This window comes from Oenanthe melanoleuca, chromosome 7, assembly GCF_029582105.1.
Source record: "Oenanthe melanoleuca isolate GR-GAL-2019-014 chromosome 7, OMel1.0, whole genome shotgun sequence".
Lineage (NCBI taxonomy): Eukaryota > Metazoa > Chordata > Aves > Passeriformes > Muscicapidae > Oenanthe > Oenanthe melanoleuca.
This window is the reverse complement of record NC_079341.1, coordinates 27,316,141-27,337,311: the sequence shown is the minus strand read 5'-3', so window position 1 is coordinate 27,337,311 and position 21,171 is coordinate 27,316,141. Positions and strand designations below refer to the sequence as shown.

Genomic DNA, 21,171 nt, shown 5'->3' with positions numbered 1-21,171 from the left:
CCTAAGTCCTCGAAATGCACAAGATCATTACTATTTACCCGGTAGGTCTGACTTTCTCCTTCTGACTAAATGTATCTGAATGCTTCAGACTGACTCAATTAGCATCACTCCTGAACTCTGTCTCAACACAGAAAAGCAGAGCAGGAAAGTTTAAATTGTTGCGAACAGAGTGGCAGTCAGATGCAAGGAGGTCGGCTCTCCATGACATGTTTCTGTGAACAAGAAGCATTAAACATGAAGCAGAACACACAAGGATTTTGGCTCCGTGTCTTTACTTCATATGGAAATGCCTTCTCTTCACAGCACCAAACCAAGGCAGGCATCTGGTGCATCCCTATTAAAAGACTGCAGTGTGATAATAAGAGTCGTCAATGGTGAGGGACATCTAGAAGAGAAAACCTTGCTACTTTTCCTGTGCTTTGCCATAGTTCTTATGGCTGCCTTACCTAGTCTGAGCATCGAACATGCACAGGCTTTGCCTGTTCCTTCCTTTTATTATGTACCCAGGCAATCTTGCCTTTTCTCTAGTGTGTCAGAAAACCTACCTTTGGCTTTCTATCCCAAAAGCTACAACTCCAATCAAACATCTTATTGTCTCATTCCCGTGATTTCCTCTGGCTTCTGACCTTCCCCATACTGACATCATCTGCTTCCCTTCCACAGAGGATGCAGGCTGTGATCCCTTTCTCAGCCAAATGCCCTCCAGTTCTGAAGTGCTCTGTTAGGTAACTTTATGGCATTCTTCCATGCTTTCCCTACAGTTTTCTCATTTCTTCCCTATCTTTCTGCTTGTATCTTATTTTCAGCCATTTCTTCTGGTCTGCATAGAGTGCTTGACTCTGTAACTCCTCAGACTTGCACTTCAGACATGTTTAAAAACAAAAGCAAAACATGAATCTTTGGTTAAATGAAATCACAGTCTACTTGATCGCTTTTATCATAAGCGCTCAATGGCAAGGATCAACCTTTTGTTCAGTGCTCATGCAGGATCTGCTTCAGAGGGAACTAATCAGAGACTGAGACAGCAATACAAATAATAAACCCTTCTTCTGGTAGGGAACCATCATTATGACAATCTCATAGGTGCTACAGAAGGACAGCCCAACAGGAAGTCTTACTGCATTCACTCACAATCTTTCGAATATTCTCAAGCACCTACAGCTTCAAAAGCTGTGCAGACTGACTGGTATACCACTTAAATGGTCTGCTGAAAACCAAAGGCAATTCGCTGAAAGTTTTCATCTGGAGTCTCCACTAAACTGGTCCCGTGGGAAAAGACAATACTAAACAGTGGAAGAGAAACACAGTCCAGATATTTCCACAGAAAGTAAATCCAGAGAACTGCATATTTCTTGCTAGCTATTATTTTTAACCTCTCACAGATTTATTTTTACTACAATTTAAATGTATCTGTTATATGCCATAACATTATTATTATGGGAGACACTAAAATAGCAAAGTATTCTAGGCACTTGATACCATTTTACAGAACAGGGAATTACAGCCAGCAGTGATTTGACTGCTGCTCACTGCAGCAGCCACCAACACTTGTGACCCCCCCCTTTTCAGCCTTACTTCCTATAGCTTCTCTGTGGAGTTACTCCCAAAGTTGCTTAACTGGTTGGGGAGAGGGAGGGGGCAGCAAGAAAAAAAAAAAAAAAAAAAAAAAGGAGCTAAAATGAATCCAATTTATTAGGATGAATTTCTGATTTCTGCTGCTTAGGCTGTGGACAGAGTTTTGGGCTCACAGCCCACAGACTGAAGCCATCAGCTAAGCCTACTCATCTCATACCAAAAACTACCTGGGATACTTTAGAATCAGAGAACAGTTTGGATCGAAAGGGCCCTTTAAAGGTCATCTAGTCCAACACTCCTGTGACAAGTAGGGACATCTTCCACTGCCTCAAGTTACTCAGACTCCCATCTAGGCTTCCAGGGATGAAGCATCCACAACTTCTCTGGGCAAACAGAGAAGGGTTCAAGGGTTTCATCATCCTCATCATAAAAAAATTTCTTCCTTATCTCTACCCTGAACCTACTGTCTTTTACTTTAAAAATGATGCTTCCTGTCTTATTGCAACTGATCCTTTTCTGAGCCTTCTTTTCTCCAGCTCTCAGCCTTTCCTCATAGGACAGGTGCCCAACCCCTCTGATCGATTTTAAGGACCTAATCTAGAGGCTTTAGCTCCGTTTTTCACTAAACTGTTTTAAATAAGCAAAAGTTTGTTTGTGCAAGGGTCTCAGGCTTTGGCTTGATACTGTATATTCTAGTAAGACCAAGAAAATATATTTAAATAAATAAATTCTATCTTTGATCATCAGCTTAGCTTTTCAGTGCTCCAACATTGAGGGAACATTTCTTCTTATCAAGTCAGGCTATGGTAGATCATAACTTTCCGCTCCTGACAAACACAGCTGGTAAAGCTCTTTGTGTTCAGCTTGAATGCTGTTTGGCACAACAGTCTGACATTGACTTACAAGACCTATGAAAAATATGCACTGCTAATTTTCCTAAGTGCCATGCCAGTGCCTATGGGGGCCATGCATTCACCTACCTTCCCAGACAGTAACAGGATTTGTTCCCAGCTAATAAAGCAGATTTCACAACAACTGAGGAAAGACTTTCGTTAGGATGCCCTCCTTCTTCATTACTGAATGATATATTCATGGCAAAGCACTAAAGTTGATGACATCTTTAAAATACATTTTTTTCCTAGTGTGGGGGATACAAGCCGCTAATCCCTGCAGATCTTTTTCTCCCCCATTGCCCCCGTGGTTTATCATGTCCAATTAGCCATCTGCCATGCCCGCACTGCCATACAAAGGAAGCCCCCTCTCCTGCCCGCAGCCCATCAGCGGGGCTATTGTCCCTGCTGACAAACAAGAATCAGACTCTATTGTTTCCAGCTGACGATGCTGCTCCCAAAGTAGGCTGCCAGTTGCCACTAAAACAGCGGGAGCACGGGGTACGCTCCAGGAGCCAGGAACCATGCCAGCAGCACCGATATTACCGGGGAACCTATACAAGGCACTTTTTGAGATATAACCATACAGAGAGAGATATAGATATTTTCTGATTTCAGGTAACAAACCTACCGGGACCAATGACCACCCTTTCTATGGCAGTTGCACTGGAGCATGCCTGACCTGCTGCCTTTACTGATTCCTCAAGCAGTCACCTGGCAAAGAAAGGGTCACAATCCCCAGAAGGGAGCATTTCCTTGTTATATTTTTATTATTATAATTTTAAAAATAAGGCACATCTTCTACCACTTCCACACAGTAATTCCACACACCAAAACTACCCTCCTCCCACCCAAAGAAAGTATTTTAAAAACCTGAAAACTCCACAGTGTCTACATGGGTACTAATCATGTAATGAGGTTAATTTAATTTCTCTCACAAACAACATACATTCACCCTTTTTCCCAAGGCCACTTCACTAAAAGAAATGACCAGAGCAGCTGGTCTGCCAGTCACCAAGATGTTAAATTGAAGATCATTTCCTCTTATTATTCTCAGCAAAGCATGATGTGACCTTACACTAAAAACTACAGTCTGCCTAATTATGGTAGTTTTGTTCCATCAGTGAAACTGAAATGCTGGTTCATATAATTAGGGTTACTAAAAAAGGAATTTCATTTTTAGCTTTAAAGGTAATTTGTTGCCTTGAAGTGGAAGTGCAACAAATTAGACCTATGTACCTGAATGTTTTCATTTTGTGCAATTTGAAAGAAACAAAAACCACTCCTAGATCTTAGTAAGAAAGCCACACGTTGATAAGAGACAAAGAACCCCAATAAACCACAATTTATTCCAGGCACTCATTAAGGAAAATGAGCAAGCAAAATGAATATTTATATTTAGAAATAGAAACAGAATTATCTTCTAAGCCCTTGATTAAGTAACAGAAATTACTTGAACTTCAACAAATGTTTTAAATTATATTTAACACTTCAGCAGTGAACATATAGAGTTTCAATATATCACTTTGAATGTTCACTGAATAGTTCAAAACAAAATAAATGAAAAACAACTGAAATGAATGTGAATCCACGGTAATCACATAGGTTAATGACTTTCACAATGACTTATGAATAGAGGAAAGTCTTTGCCCTGGATTCAAATACAAGGATCATTCTGAACCAAATATGAAGTATGACATGAAAACTTAGATATTTTGCTGAAATATTACTCCATTCCTAGCACGAAATGCTCTAAATCCCAGTTCAACACACTGCAGGCCACATATCACACAGGTGACTGACTTAAACCTAGATTTACGATTGCCACTGCAGTGCTTTGGGCCAAGTTCTGTTTTCAGTTACATCTGTGAAAACTCCCAAGCAATTCCTCTGAAGTTCTCTGGATCTGTACAGCAGTAACACAATCCATCCTAGAAGCGAGTGGGAAAGAAATAATTCAAAATATTATGACTTCTTTTTTTTACAGTCCTTTACACTTTAAGGCTCTCTGTTCAGACAATCATATTTGACTTTTCATATCCAGCTCTCCTTTGCAAAACATGTATTGGAATACTCCCTGTTATTCTTGCCAGATTCTCTAGGCAAAATTCCCCAAGTGGCAAAGTCCCTTCAGTTAAACACAGGGTGCGTGAGCCATGCAAGGCTGTAAAACGGGAGTTGTTTATCCAAAGAAATATTAAAAGCAGGACACCAGTCCAAATCAAACAAAAGCACAAATACCTCTAAGTCATTTCATGACTTTAAGTTCCAGCAGTAAAAGGCACAGCACTATGGGTTTATAAGGCCTAATACTCCATAAGTATTTTCTTTGATGTAACTATGAAGTACTTAAAATACCACTGGGTACTGTATGGTACATGTCACCATGGAGCAATAAAGCTGCTCTACATCCATAATCAGCCTTTCCAGAGACCATAAGGTCACAGCAGCTGAAACAACAGAATACTTCATTCCCAGCCTTCAAGAGGACCAGAGCACCTGTGCAGCCAGAGGACTCCCTAAAAGGCTTTTAACATGGGGGTGTGCCTGGAAATTACAGCAAAAAAACCCACCAAACCCATCAAAGCCGCTCCCATTTTTAAAACCTCATGTTTCCCCAGCAGGTTAGTATTATGAGACTTGATAAAATACAGTATGGGAGGCAGGTGGTAGGAAAGAGTGATAGTTATATTTGCCTGGCCAGGCTGGATGCTCACTTGTATCCAAGTCACTCATTATTCCAAGACTCACATGGCCATCTAAGTCTACATGTAAAATGGTCTACACAAGCACTAGGAGGGTTCCTGTTTTGTGGTGACACTTTTCTCCTTTTAGAGTTCCAACCCAAAAACACAGTGTAGGCAACAGGTCCTCTCCCTTAATTTCTGTAGGTACCATATCAAGCTTCATTACAGTGCACTTTACTAATGTCTGTGTTTTAAGCTTATGTTCCCTATTGTACCTTGACCTGGAAATCACGTATTGTAAACCCCAGTACAGATGAGCTCTGAACAGAAGCTGCGTGTGAAAGGCCTCTTCCTCTGGATGTAATTATGTCTAATATTAATTGAATTAATATCAAATAGAATAAGTATCTTCCTACTGTCCTATAACACAATGCAATCCCATCCAGAATAAACACATTGTAAATAACTATCAGATATCCTCCCTGCTGTTCTGTACATACTTCTGCTGCGTGAGAAGGAAGGAAGCATTATGGGAAAGAAATGCTCCTCTGAACATAAATCATTCATTTAAATCGTTCACTTCCAGCATCAGGCAAAAAGAGATCCTTTTGTCCTTTTTTGACACAAGACCCCACAATCCAGCAGTTTCTGCCCCATTTCTTAGCAACATCTGCATGGCAAGAGAGGAAAGAGTACAGTCATTCTCATCAAGACCATCTCATGCCTTTCCCATGTCTACATGAAATTCCTGAACTATCATATCTGCCTCAGAATCCTGAGGTGGAGTAGATGGGACAGAGGGCATAGCCCTCCCCATGCACTGGGGAGTCCTGGGGGGAGCTGGGTTCACACCTGTAATAAAATAGCAACTCCTCCCACATCTCAATCACATGAAAAAATAAAAACCACCTACATTAGACAATAAAGAAAGAAAACAACAAAACTCATTTTCCTGACAGGGTCAGAGGTCAAAGCCTCCAGAGAGTGGAACAGATTTTGATTAAAAGCATCACCTCAAAGAACACAAGAGCTTTCCAAATGGTAGGACAGACCTGACAGTTTTTTCTGCAACAGAGCCTCCTTTAACAGCACACATTACCAGACCAGGCCTTATGAATTATAAAGCCTCAAGGTAAGGAAACCAGGCATCACACAAATACCTCACCCCAGTGACAACTCAATTGAATCAATTTACCTGCTCTACAAGAAGACACTTGAGTCCATCAACCTTGAGGAGCACTTCTCTGCTGACATCATTTCAAGCACATCTTTTGATCAAATAGCCTGGCCAACGCCAATCATTTTAAAGTTATTTAATAGCAGAACTGTCAGTCACTTGTGCACAAATGAACAACACTAGAAGCATAGCTGACTGAAAAGCAGAGAGCAAACAGAATTATTCATCGCATCCAAAGGAGATGGAATAATGTCAATTTTCAACTCACAGGAAGTATCGATGACCAAGTCAGCATCTTCATATCAGATATAATCAATGTTAAAGTTAAATGCCAGAAAAATAAATTAGAAAATAAAACAGTATGTGCTAGCACATGAGAAATATTGACGACTACTTCTGCTAGTAATTGGTAGTTTGCTGAATTGTTCTGTCACTGATTTCTATAAATATTTAAATTTTGGTAAAGAATTTCCTTATGTGTTTCACACCTGTATCCAAAACACACTGCAGAAATTACTGCAACTTACGCAGGAAGCTAAAGCTTTCTCTCTGTGTCTGTTTCCAAGGGATTTCTCTTAATATGTACACTTCGAAAGTGACTTACTTTACGTTTGAAACTAAGTATTTGGATTTCATTCCACACAATAAAAATGCTTCAGTACACATTTAATACAGACTAGTAAGAGCTCCAGAGAACCTGGTCATATTTTACCTGTCAAAAAAACCAGACTTAAGAAATTTGGTAAGGTATACCTAGGCATAGATTTGGGGTTTTACTCAAACAGAAGTGATAGATGTCATGCAGAAATTGCTGCTACAATTTACCAGGTGGTGTTATCCTAGAAACCAGAGCTGGAGACAGCAATAGTTATTTCTGCCCTTCATGTCCCTCTGCCTGTTAATTTTTATCCCAATTATACGGGATTGATTCTCCAAAAGAGAATTCCTGCATATATCAGATGGTGAAAATCAGAATAGTCCCTTTTCTGCCTGACTCCAGGGAGGTTTTAACTGACTGCCAGCATCAACTACACAGTTGCTAAATCCACCCTTTCCTTAAAAGTCATTCCTAGCTCTCATCAGTGTAAGCACCACAACAGACCTTTCTTTATTACTTGGTGTTAATTCCTTCAGTTTACCTTTCCAGGTCCAGCTCAGAAACCTGCTATCTCAGGTGTCTCCACTGATAAGGAACGGGTACCTCGAGTGTTTGGGTGCTGCTGGGGGCGCTGCTCTGTGAGCGGCGCCACTCCCAGCGTCAGCCTCCTCTGCCGGTAGCAGAGAGCAGCCTATCGATCCTCCCGGCTCAGTGCAAAGCCCAGCTGCCTGCTAAAAGCCTCGGAGAGAGGTTTAGTTGTTTCGACTCCGTTTTTTTAACAAATGATGAGTTCATGCTCTTCCATGTGGGAACTCTGAATCTGGGAAGAGTTTAGGCTGTTTAGTATAAGCTGGGGTTATCAGAGCAGCTAATCTTTAAACCATATACATTCATTTTATGTGAACATGTAAGACAATGGTTACACTTTACAAATCCAGAACACAAGTTCAGGATAAGGTATAGAACAAACAAAAAAAAAAAAATCTAGTATCAAAGGAAAAATAATGCTAAGTCAATGCAGGACTCTGTATCTACTATTACAAATCAGACCCAATCCACAGTCCTTACTCAGACAGGATTGCTATTGCGAACCTGAGAGGTGGGGGAGTCAGTTGTGTCCTGGCTACAATTGTTCTTCCAAACCCCACATCAGCTGTTCTCTCCACCATCCACTAAACCAAACTTCACACAGGCACAACAGTAGTGCACAAACCCACAAGTGAAGGGGCCCCAAACAACACAGAGAACCAACACTGTGATTTCACACAAGACATACCCGTGCTCGTATTTTCCCCATTTCTCAGGGATGTTGCCAGTAGACAGCCAAAATTATTGCTAATAGTCTGGGTTTTTTTTTTCCACATCATCATTTTGGACACAAGATGCTACATAATGATGCAGAAATGAGAATTTTGCCATCTTCTTTGATGAAGCTTAAGGTGAAGCAGCCAGCCATCAGGGTTGGCCTATGCATACATGTTTCAGTGCAAAGATAGGACTTAGGCACCTCTCCCAAACCCTGTGATCTTATTTTCTCAAGAAGCAGAAGTGTTAGGAGACTCTCTGAAATCTCTGGGCTAAATGTATAATGCAGGTTACAAGTGTATTCACAGATCTACAGGTGAAATAGGCACCTTGGGAGAAATGTCTAGCCACATGGCTCCCTATGCTCTTCCCTCATTTAGGAATACTTTTTTATATAAGCTAGACAGATTTGACTCTCTCTAACTTCAATTCTGTTAACATGCTTACTTTGAGAAGGCAGTGTCACAGAGAAATGATTCGGCTTTGGGTGAAGGAGAGGAGAGAGTGAAAAGAGAGGGGGGGAACCTTAATTAACATGTTCCTTTTATAAGGAAAATTGGTGGGTTGTTTTTCTTTTCTTTTTTCTAACAAATCTGTCATTGTTGAGACTTAGGAAATGATCTTGTAACCAGGTAGGCTATCAACAGGCAAATACCCTATGGCTTAATGACTTGCGGATCATAAGATACACACAGCCAGACCTTATTATACTTCTCCCCTAGATCAAAGGGTTTTCACATAAATGGGGTGCAGTCTACCATAGCAGGGAGCTGCTGCAAGCCTTCAGGATTTTACTTCTTTAAAGTTTTGGTGATTACATAATCGCTTTTTTGTAACTGGAGCTCAAAGCATTGTGTGTAGCTAATGAGCAGGTAGAAGAAGGGAAACAGCTGAAAAGCAGTCTTGACAAACAGCTGTGGCACTGTCAGTCCTAGCCCAAAAGGGTCAATCCCCTTATGAAACAAGTACTTAATCCTTTACAATTTTTAATTAAAAATCTACCAAGAAGATTATAAAACTTTCTTAAGATTTTGACGGGGGAGGGAGCAAGCAAGAACGGGGGGGTGTGTCATGCAGACCACAAGTTGCTTCAGTTGAGATGCTCATCCTGTGCAAAGCCATGTTTCAGAGCTGGGGGCTCCCACACAAACACCATCTCACAAATGAGTGATGGAGAGGGGACCCCAGCACGTACTTATTGCTCAGAAAATTTCATTAACCACTGCTTCATCAGCAAAGGCTCCCTATGCTCTGCTGTAGTCCAGCTACACTTTGGCTGCACTTCAGCATCCTCTGAATCAGGAGAGTGAAACACAGGGCTCTCACGCAGCCTTGAGCTACTTAGCGAGGTCAGCATCCCCGGTCGGCAGCGGGGCTGCGGGCGAGCGCTGCCCAAGGCGCCTCTGCGCTCACTCACTGCCCACCCGAGGGCGGCAGGGGTAGCGCCCGGCGCTTCGCCCGGCTGGAGAGGGGCAGGCAGCCAGCTCCGCTTCCAAATACCAGCCGGTACCCGGGTGGCCGCCGCCGCCCGGGGCGGGGGCCCGGCGGGGCCCAGCAGACGCTGCTTCCCGCGGGGGTAACAACGCGACAGCTCTCCCCGAGCATCCTCGCGGGGCTTTTGTGCCTGCCTGGGGCGGGGGCTTGGCCGCTCCTCTCCCGAGGCGGTGAGAGCGCAGCCCGGCGGTAGCATCCTCCCAGGGGCGGGATGGGCGACGAGGGCACGGGCGCACCGAGGGGCTGCGGCGGACAAAGCAAGGAGGCAGGCGGGGACCCCCTCCATCCCCTCTTCTCCCATCCCCGCGGCTCCGCCACTGGCGGTGAACCCGCCGCAGCCGCCAGCCCCGCATCCCGGGCGGAGGCAGGGCCCGGCGCTGCCCTGGCCCCTTCCCCGCGGCTCCCCTACCTGTTCGGAAGAAAGCATCCACCTCGGAGTCAGGGACAGCGCCTTCCTCCGCCGCCCCTTCGGCGGGATTCATGGCTGGGGGAGAGGCGGCAGCGAGCCCAGCGGCTGGTAATATCCAGTGAGTTAGGCAGGAGGAGAGCCGAGAGAGAGAGAGAGAAAAAGAGGGAGGGAGAAGAAGGAGGGAGGGATGGAGGCGCGTTCAGCTGCGAGCGCAGCCGAGCGCCGCTCGGATCATCCCTTCCGCGGTGCCGGCGGGGCGGCTGCCCCGGGGCTGGGCTGCGCTGCCCCCGGGCTGCGCTGGGCGGCGCGGCCGGGGCGGGGTGCCGGTGCCGAGCCCCGCCGCCGCCGGCCCCCTCCCCTCCACCCGCTATTGTTCCGACCTGCTCCGCTCCCCCCGCCGCCGCCGCTGCCCCTCGCCGCGCTGACAGCCCGGCCCCCGGCGGCCGCCCCCGCCGCTTCCCTGCCGGCACTTCCTGAGCCAGGCCGGCCCGGCCGGGGAGCTGCGGCGCCCCCCGCCGCCGGGGCAGCCCCTCTGCGGGGCGCGGCCGCTCCGGGCGGGGCGCGCCGGGCACAGGTGCGGGCACGGACGCCCCGAGGGGCCGGAGGGAATTTTTGTTTTATTCCCTACCCCTGTACGCTCCGCAGCCGTATCGCTGTGCATCCCCGGGCTGCACCGCTGCTGTGTCTCCCGTGTGATGAACAGCCGCGGGGGCATAGCGCGGCGCTCGGCTGTTAGGTGGGCAGGTACTCGGGGAGCGAAAGTGAACGCTGATGTGATTATACCACAAAAAACTGTTCTTTGTTTTGGGGTTGGGTAGAGAGGTGAGGGTTGGTTTTTTTTATGTTCAGGAGCTGTTGGGCGCAATTGCTTTGGAAGCGATCAGCAAAACTGCACGTTGTTGCAGGTATGCCTTCATATTTTATTCTTTATAGTCCTCGGTGACTAGAGAGCCAAACAGGAGTTTGGAAAGCCAAGGTCCCGGTCCCAGCTCAGACGTTGATTCTGCTCTTTACATGATTTTGACTTCTCTACTGTAGGTCCAATATTTGTGATTTGAGCCAATAATTGTTGCCTCATAAGGAGTGCTGTGAGGAATACTTGTTTGTACTTTGTTAGCCGCTGAGTTAAATGTTCTTCCCTGAGCCCAGCTATCAAGATTTCAAGCACAGACCGGCAGAGATAGACGAAGACAGATGTTTGCCATTTGGGCACTTTCTTTTCCTGTTCACCCATTTGAAGTTTCCCCAGCTCCTCATTTTTCTATGATCTCATAACAGCTCTAAAATGAGCTTAAGGAGAAATGTTGCTTTTTCACCTAACCACCACTGTAAAGTAGGAGTGCTACTCTCACACCTCACAGTTGTTCATCTTTGCTTCCTCTGCCATTAGAAAGAAAAATCAACTGTTGGTGTATTAACCCCTCTGGCTGTATTACCCTTGGATAACCCATTCTTGTTGCAAGATCCCATCCATCACTCTCAAGAACAGAAGTCTTTTAGCCAGAACATCCCCATGGCCTCACTGTCTTTATCCTTTAGGGGTAATGCCTAATCATCATTCATTTGCCATTGAAAATCTCTGATATTTAAGGGACTTGAAGACAAAACCTCTCCAAAAACCTGTTCAGCATGGAGGGATGCACTGGAGCACTTCAAAAGTGATATCAGTCTAGTGCATCTTAAGGAAGAAAGTACTTTGTCTAGCAGAAGTGTCAGAGCCAATTGCTTGTAAGTGACATTTTGGATCAGTTCTCAATCCATAGGTAGTTTAGCAATTGGGGTTGGCAGAACATTTTCTGTTTCAGCCCAGATTATTTTAGATGCCAGAGGAGCATAGGTTTCCTCCACATGATCTCTTCTCAATAGAGCATAAGAGAAGGCTGGATTTGGATGTATACTGCACTGATATTGCACTGTCAAAATGCTGTTGACCCGACAGGATGAGCACAGATTTCCCAGTCACATCTCCTCTGACCTTACTGTTTGCCACTCCAATTGAAACAGAACATGTCATGTTGTGCCATTTCCCATGCCTACCTCCAGCTGGTTTTAAGTGAAGCCATTCATCTTTTTATGTTTAGGTGTTTAAAAAGGTCATTTCACAACTATCTGCAGGAAGTAGCATCACAAAGGCTATGTCCAGCTTTCAAAGCTCATTACAGACCCCTGTGCAGCCTCTGAGCTCCTCTCCTTAGGACCACCAGGACACCAGAAGCACCTCCATATCAGGCATGCCAGCGCTAGAGCATAGGTACTAACTGGAATACAAGCACTTGAGTAAAATCAGTCTTTCAAGCACCAGATTTCTTCAGTGACCATTTACCCCTTCCACATCACAGAACAGTGCAGAAAAGCCTTTCCTCTTCCAGGCTTAACAAATTGCACCCTTTCGGATCCCATCTCAAGATCTCATTTCTACATATTCACTAGTCCAAAGCAGACTTTCTCTCCAGGAATCTTACATACAGGTTCAATTAGGAGTGTGAGCTGGGCAGCTGGGAAGAATGTGGTTTCCTCATGAAGCTTCTAATCCACTCAGGATTTCATACAACCTGGTTGGTTTTAGAGTAAAAGCATTCAGGAGCATCTTTAGAAGCTAGACAGAAGTCACCCACAAGCAAGGAAGTTTTAGCATCATTCGAAGGGAATTATTTTTGTCAATGACAGAGAAATGTATAGTCCCCTTTCTTTAGGAACCCTGCAGATGTGTTCTACAGCATCAGTTGTAGGAATTATATAGGCTAGAGAAAGCACAATTGTCTGTATAGCCTCCAATCAAAGGTGTTAGAAAATGCTGAGGAGAGGGAGAACAGTTCATTTAGCTTATCTGCCATCCCAATATAACAGATTCCTGGTTAATGATTAAACCAGTGAAAATATTCATATTTACTGGATAAAGTACATGTATCTTCCAAAAAGATTTTTTTTCTTCACAGAAAACTTTCATTGTAACCTAAATGGTCTCAAATCTCTCATAATTTAGAAAAAATGGGAATTCAAACTTTTTAAAGAATAAAAGTGTTTGGAGACATTTTTTGTTAATGTCTAGCAAGACTTGGCCATTCCTTTTACTTGCTCATGTCTGCTGTGTAGGACACTGTTTGCATGGCTTTATCAATGAAGCAGCAGCTCTGCTGTCACATTTTGCACACACCTCTTATATGCACACACCATGGAAATGCAGGGTGGGCAGTATCAGTATGGTCCAATATCAGTAAACTTTAGTGGAAACACAGACACTGAGTGAGCTACTCTTTTTCTTAACACTGCAAGCAGAACACGGCTGTCACTGTAAAATATCATTAACAACTAGGAACTAAGAACCACCATGACTTCAGTTCAAGTCCCAGCAATGAGTTTACAGATTTTGTTGTTCAAAGAAGAGCTGTTAAATATAGAATGAAATACTATCTGCAATGTATAATTCCCTTTTTAGATATAATGCTGAAGGCACCTACAGTTTCCTTGAAAAGCAAAACATGGAAAAAAAACCCTGTAAAATTACGTAAGCCAAAATACAGTAGTTTCTCTGACAGACACTGCTTTAATCTTTTGCATGGCTGTACTTGACAAATACCTCAATCCATACCAAACAACTTCATTTAACTAGGTACGAATGTTTTTCTTTCTGACAGCCCCTAAAGTGCTCAAAGATCAGAAACTGTCACACAGGCTTTTGATTTAAGGTCTCTGCTACAGTCAAGTTTTCCAATGGGATGGCAATAGGTGGTATCCAAGATTAAACATTTTTTAGCTAAGTCTCATAAGCTTGAGTGCTACAGGATGGGAGGAGGGAGAAGAATGTGAACAAGAAATCAGTAAAATTCATCTTTCCAAGATAGCAGATCCAAGACAGGAGAAATACCTATGATGGCTCCAGGACAGCTGCACTGCTGGAATCAGAACAGAACTCTGAGAAGGCAGACACAAAGGTGTGTCCTGCACAAAGGCTCAAGAGTCACAAAACACAGTACATGGGCCAAGAGATGTCATTCAAAAGGGACGGAAGAAAAACCAATCTGCCAGACTCAGCAGACGAGCTGCAGTCTGCAAGGTGCTGCAGAGACCCTTACTTGTGCAGAAGGTCCCTCCCATTAAGCGACACAGAAATGTCTAAATAGAGAGTGTTTTTAGGAGGTGAGATCAAGAGAAAACCTGAATAGTAGAGCAGGAGTCTTAAAAGTACCTAAGGCTGCCCAGTTAACATTATTTGCAGCTACATTCTGGGTATGTGAGAAGAATTTCTCACGCCTGTTTAAGCCTATGTCTAGATATTAGACTTGAAATTAATGTGCTCTAATATGGGACCAGGCACAGTGGGATGGAAATTTCCATCTGTATTCTAGACAATCAGGAATCCTGCAAGGAAAAATCTGCAAGTCCCCAGAAACAGGGTGTTCAGAGAAGCCTCCAGGGCAGGATGGAGGAGGCAGAAGACATTTCATATGCTTAGACTCAAATGCCCATATATATGCCAAAGATTATTTCTGGCTCAACAGACAGCACACACACATCAAGGTTGGCTGTGCAGCACCCACATTCACACTCACACATGTGGCTTAGCTCTACTGTTTGCTCAGATGTGGAACAGCTGTATGTTAGAGCAAGCTCTAATACCATGCCAAAGTCCCTGTCCCAGTATCATCCCTACTCTTTTTATATTACCCCTCTGGATCACAGCTGAAGTGGGAATGTCTGCTCAGTTGCCATCTAGTCTCCTGCTTTCAGAGCTGACAGAAATTCCAATTTTCCCAAACTTGGACAGAAAGCTGAGCAATAATCACTTCTCTACAGAAACATCAGCCCACCCAGAAGAAAACAATAGCAATTAGCAAAACAATTTATAAAATATAGATTAATTTTATCACGGTGGCAGTGCAAAGGTTTACTAGCATCATCAGTCAGACAATTGTGTCTCCTTCATAAGTTCCAGAACTGCATTTGTCACTCTGGCCACAGAAGCTTAGACTGAATTAGTAACAAGTAGAACAGCTGATGCATCCAAGAAGACACAAGTCTTAGCTAAGTTTACAGATACGAATCTGGAAGAGCCAACAGTGACTGAAAATTCTTTTATTCATGGTAATTATTTGGATTAATTTGTTAAATAAGTTGCTAATAAGTGCTAGTGGATCACAGATTCTGTTAACTGATGAAATATATAAATCTAAACACAAAAGTGGCATTCCTTAGCCAGGTTCCATTTGCTACATCAGGCTTGAAAAGAGAAGCTTGTGTTGGCCAAGTCTACATTGTACTTTTATGTACATAAAGTACATCAGTCTTAAGCACTGTTAAGCTGGAACATTTTATTCTGAGTTTCCTGTAAACTTTTAATCCTGATTCTGAAGTTCTGCCAGATTCTTAGTGATACTGAGCAGTACTAATTTACCAGTAGCTCCTAAATTCCAAGCAATCTCCCAGGCAAGTTCTGACCAGTGCAGAAGGAGTTACAGATCCAGACCAGGAAAAGGAAGTATTAAATATTGAAGTGTTTTTGGGAAGAATGTAAATGTACATAGTAGCTATTCAGAAAACCAATTTTAAAGTGAAGCAGGCATTAAAATTAAACAGTGACTACTACTATATTACCACGAGCACTCATTTCAATGCACTTGTAGGATACTAATTTCACACATGGTTGGACATAAATACTAACCTGTTTTCCATTTCACCAGTATAAATTAGTGTGAGGAAGAAATTTCTTGCTGTGATAAAACTAGTAGTGATGTATAAAAAAAACAAAAACAATGTGAGCCAGGTTTGTTTTGTTTTGTTTTGTTTTACACAAAGTTAGAAAACTAAAGTTCGGATATGTAAATGTGCCATAATGTTTAATCTTTGTATTCTCCTCAAAAGCCCTAGTAAACTTAATCAGCTAACACATCAAATGAGTCATGCATTCCTACCGAATCAGGTGACAACCTTTCAAAATCCTGTAGAACTCCTTACTACAAAGTACAGTCCTTGAAATTCCTGCCAGCAGCCCTGTAACTGGAGCTGTTTATCCAGGTTACTGCTTTGCAGTAGCTGTAACACTGAAAATGCACATTTTGATGTTCATACCAGACTCCACCCACTAAGGGGAGTTAATTCCATTAATTCCATTAATTATCCAAATGAAGAAAGTTAATCAAATAAATTTTATTTTGCTATTAAGCAAACATCCCAGTATTCCTCATGTAACAAGTCTTATCTACAAATCCTTACCCAAGGAACTGTCAGAAGATATCTCTCAGTGGTATTTTTTGAGGCAGTGTAGATTTGATTTGTTGCTTTGTTGGGGTTTTTAGGGTTTTTTGGGGTTGTTTTTTTTTTGGGGGGGGGGGGGGGGGAAGGAGTTTTTAAAAAAAAATTAGTGTTTTTGAAAGCAGCAATCAGTAAATTACTGAGACCAAATCTGATGCATTGGAGTCACTCAGTGACTTTGAGCTTTCCCCCACACTCCCCCAGGCACACACAGCACTTCTTGCAGCCATCACTCCTCCTGACACCAGGAGTTACTCAGTTACTCAGTGTCTCCCTGCTTTCAAGTCACCATTTCTCTCTAGAGCACTTTAAGAGCCTTGCTGAGCACACTTCCTCTTCTGTCACTTTCCCCAGGTATATTTTCAGCCTGGTTTACAGCTACAGCTGGAAAGGTTCCAGATGTTCTCCTACATTTATTGTCTTGTTGGCTTTTTCTTTTCCACTAATAGCAGGTCTCTTTCCTGCTGCCTATAAACAGAGATTCACAAGGATGGAGAGTATCTCCAGCTTCCTGCCAGTATTGCTTGCTACAGGCAAGTGTGATGGAGGGGAGGTGTTGTCATACTGGGAGTAGAGGAGAAGCAGATGTGACAGCAACCAGAAACTTTTAACTAGACAAGGAGGAAGATGTGCCCACACAGCCACACCCTTGTGCTCCCCAGAACCCCATGGCTGATAACCAGTCTTCCATCCCTCTCCACAGTGACTCCTAGTCATTACCTACTTGCAGTGGTACTTCAGATCTCAGTTCAAACCCCAGCTTAGCTCTGAACTTTAAAAGTGGCTCGCTACTGCCACCACATCTAGCTCTGAGTATCTTGTATTTCTCATGCATTAAAAAGGTCATGGATGGATTCCTATGGCTCCCAAGGAGACCTAGAGAGGGATGACAATGTACATACGGCGTACTGAAGATTCCTGATGGGGTTTGTGCCCATTCCAACAATTGCAAGTATTAATGTTTTTCACTCTAGAAGAGATGTTTCAGTGGCAGTACATTCAAGAAAGAACGTCTGTATCATTTGGGTTTTCAATACATATTGCCACTTTGATATCTGTATTTTTAGTTCCAGTGCTGATGGGGCCAAGATTCATACAGAAGTGTGAGGATCTGGTGTGCTGACAGCTTAGAAGGAGACAAAATTAGGAACCAGATGGGAAGTCACAGATGATACTGTTCTGCAGAAGGGGCAAGACAGTATCTGCAGATACTATTTTCAAAACAATATGTTTCAAACCACTGTGACACTTGCTTTGCAAGGGAGGTCATTTATATAACAGTAGGTGAGACTGACATACTTTCTGCAGAAGAGCTGCCTTCAAGGTGGGTATTTCTACAGCCCCATCTGTCAGTCTGATAGAGGCTGGTTATCAAAATTGTCCTCCAGAAAAGCTATGCTATAAATTCTTTAGGACCACACATGATTCTGAATATCTTTGAAAATATAATGCCTCACAGCTGCTGGAGCTGAAGTACTGCCTTCCTTCAAAGGGTAAACCCTCAGTGGTCATCTGGATCTGTTTAGGAACACTGATATCTGCTTAAAAGAAGCACTCTGTATCACTGACTGATATAATGAATTTAGAAATTGTACACAGCAACCAAGCATCTTCCTTTCCTTGATTGTGTCATGTCAGCTCTTCCCTGTGCTCTGGTGAACATCTGGAAGAAAACAATTCTATGCTGTTCTATGCTAGCATGCCTTATTGCATAGCCAGCACTAGACAGATCATGCTCCAGAGCTGCCAAAATTCTGAGCTAAAGGCCATAGGCTCTGGCTACCAAGATCCAACAACAAATATATATTAGAAAATTAGAAATATTAGGAGCCAGGATTCTTAGATTCAAATACAAGGTTTCTTTATGCTGTGAACTTCACAGAGAATAACTACCCCTCTAAATAATAACTAACCTATCTGCAAGAGGGCTGTAGTATATGCCTGCCTTCAGGGAAAGGCAAAATTCATTACAATTCAGTGGAATACTTAGATCTACAGCTGAACAACACACAACTTTGGGGTGAATTTTACTCCTACAAGAAGCCTTAGTGGATCTTATGTACAGAGGTGATTTCCATATTCCCATTTGTGGTGGATGATAGAGAGCCTTAGCAGGACACTTTGGTGCCCAAGAACACACATTCCCCTTGCAGCTTCTGTCTTCTCCTCCCAGGTGGCACACTCTGAGCAACAGGCACATTGGTCTCCTTTGCTCACAGAAGTGACCCACAACACCCAGCCACCCTTGCTTCAAGTGTGATCTTCTGCAAGTGTGAAAGAATAACTGATTGTAAGCTCTGCCAGGAGAAGCTTTTATTTCAAAGCTACATTTTTTCATCAGCTATAAAATCGAACAGCACAACATGAATTTAAGATTCAAATGTCAATATTGCAAACATATGTGGCTTTCCTAGGCAACAGAAATAAACACTACAGTCATTATTATCATTCAGACAGTCAAATACAATTTGGAATCCATGAATTCGTATTTGTTTATGTGTAATGGCATTTCAATACTTTTATTTTAATCTCTTGCCAAGGCCATCCCTCCTGTTCCTTTCATATATGTATGGGTGCACACACATACTTGTGCTGATTCTCTCACAGTCACATAAAAGTTTTACATGCATTTCTTTTTTTTATATATGTACTTTTCTAAAATATGGCAAAACAAAACTAATTTTGGCAGTGAAAATTAATGTTCTCTACTAAATACTCTTATTTATCTACCAGTGACTATCATCTTGTCTAATTTGTTAGATTGAATACTTTTTCTATGCCTTGTATCTGTAACACTGGCCCAATGGCAGCATTTAGTTTTAGTCAGTAGCGTACATGAGTGTCCTATGCCTACTACTGACTAATAGTGGGACTGGAGTAATGTCCCTGATCTGGTGACATTAAAAGCCAAGCATCAAAAAGACAATATTTCATCCAAATGTCTTTCGGTTTAATCAGTATAAGATACTTTTATTACTGAAAATCTCAGGTTCAAATACTATCATCACAACTCATCATACATTTAGATTGTGTAACCAGAATGAATCCTAGGAAGTTTAATCAGGAGAAATTTCTTACTTGAATTAAAAATCAACATGTTTGCATTCTACATGCTTTCAGTAAAGTGGGTTTTTCAGAAAATTATTTTTCCACCTTGTATTAATGTAGCCCAGGATGACCCTCAGTACTCCTGCATCAGTTCTTGCACTACCCTCAATAATACCAAGTTTTTTACACTTGAGAAGTTGCAGTTAATTCAGAATACATCAGTGCACAGAAGCAGCTTCAATTATTTCCCCCAATGCATTATTGTGTGTTTATCTTCTGTGAATTTCATTTGCCATCATATTGCCCAATCATCCAATTTATTAAATCCTTCGAGATGTTCTCCCAGTCCTCTATACTTTCTTGCTTGGTTTCACCACCTCATTATTCAATTAATCTTCTAGATCTTTATGGTGTATATTGAAAGGTATACTCTCCAAACTACAAAGTGATTATTCTTAAGATTGAATTGGATTTTGTTGTGATACATTCAGTAGTGCAAGAAACACAACCATGAAAGCATTAAACATTAAAATAAGAAAAATACTCCAACATACGTCTTCAAAGAAAACAAAAGCTCCATGGGCTTCCCATGCTCACCAGGGACACAATACTTTGTTGTTCCAGGCCCAATGACACTTTCTGTGGTTTATGGCATGCAAACAAAACTGCAGGCACTTAAAATAGAGTCAAAAGCTTTCAACCTCTCCAGTGCAAGGGAGCTGAACATCCTCACTGCACCAGCAATGGCTTCATTTGTTTTAGTCCTCCTTGTGCCCCAGAAGAGTGCCACAAACCTGCCACGGCTTGCTGACACATTGGCCTTCCTTCTAGGATCTCTTCCATCTCCTGCAAACCCAGGTGGGGAGAGGGAGGTTAGTGAAATGGAAAAGAGGAGAGAAGGAAAGCATCACCATGCTGGGATTATGCCAAGAGCCTGGTAGACTTCCCAATACAGTTCTGTAGATGTTTAGTGCCAAAGGCCATGAAAATATTTTCAAAAATCCCTAAAGAAATTACTGCATCTGCCACACTTTGCCAAGACACGGAGCTGCCTCCCTGCTGTGCTATGGATTTGTCCATAACAGTGTAGGTGGACAGTTTTAGACACCAACATCAGGCAGAGGAGCTACCGACTCAGATTCTGCTTGGAACTTTCAACCTAACAGCAATCTCCCTCTGCAAAACTTTGTCAGTCTTAAAGAAACCAATCCATGAAAAGGTGACAGAAAACTCCTTCTGAGCCTACCCAACAGATGTCGTTTTTAGTTCACCCCACAAGCAAAGACACCTACTTCTGTAGAGTCCAGTATAATTGTTATAGAAGTCAGAGGAAAGACAGTTCAAGTTCCAGGGCTGTCACTTCCTCATTAATTTTGGTAATACTCTCAGATGAAGCAAAATTTTCATTAGCCTTAGTTCAAGATTTCAAACAGAGAACAGCAGCAGAGTTTGACCCTTATTTGTAGTTTCTGATTCTTTAGGGCAGTGCTTTCTATTTCCTTGCAATTGGCAATTTTCTACCTATGGTTTTAGAAATCTTATTTCCCATCTTTTGCTCTATAATCTCAATAAAAGACAAAGTACCTGAATAAAAAATTGAAGTTGGAAGTTGAGCAGTAATACTCAACAACTGTGTGACAGATTGTCAGAAGGGCTTGATGGCTCTGGGTGATTTGCACACACGTGTGTGTGTGTGTGAGTGTGTGTGTGTGTGTGTCTGCATGCACACACATTCTCAA

The 21,171-nt window shown here is 42.7% G+C and overlaps 1 protein-coding gene across 3 annotated transcripts in view; it reads right to left on the bottom strand.

The window, feature by feature from the left end:
* The window catches only part of KALRN (kalirin RhoGEF kinase), a 455,469-nt gene extending 444,911 nt beyond the window's left edge, over positions 1–10,558 (bottom strand). Inside the window, exons 1-2 of one of the 3 annotated variants that reach the window (XM_056495829.1) lie at positions 10,516–10,558; positions 10,136–10,240 (exon numbers count right to left, since the gene is read on the bottom strand). In XM_056495829.1, coding sequence (XP_056351804.1) covers positions 10,136–10,208 — 73 coding nt within the window. In that variant the 5' untranslated portion in view covers positions 10,209–10,240; positions 10,516–10,558. Of the gene's footprint in view, positions 1–10,135; positions 10,415–10,515 lie in introns of those variants that run through there. The other 2 variants (XM_056495830.1, XM_056495831.1) reach the window with 2 other exon arrangements.
* Positions 10,559–21,171: the final 10,613 nt, after the last annotated feature.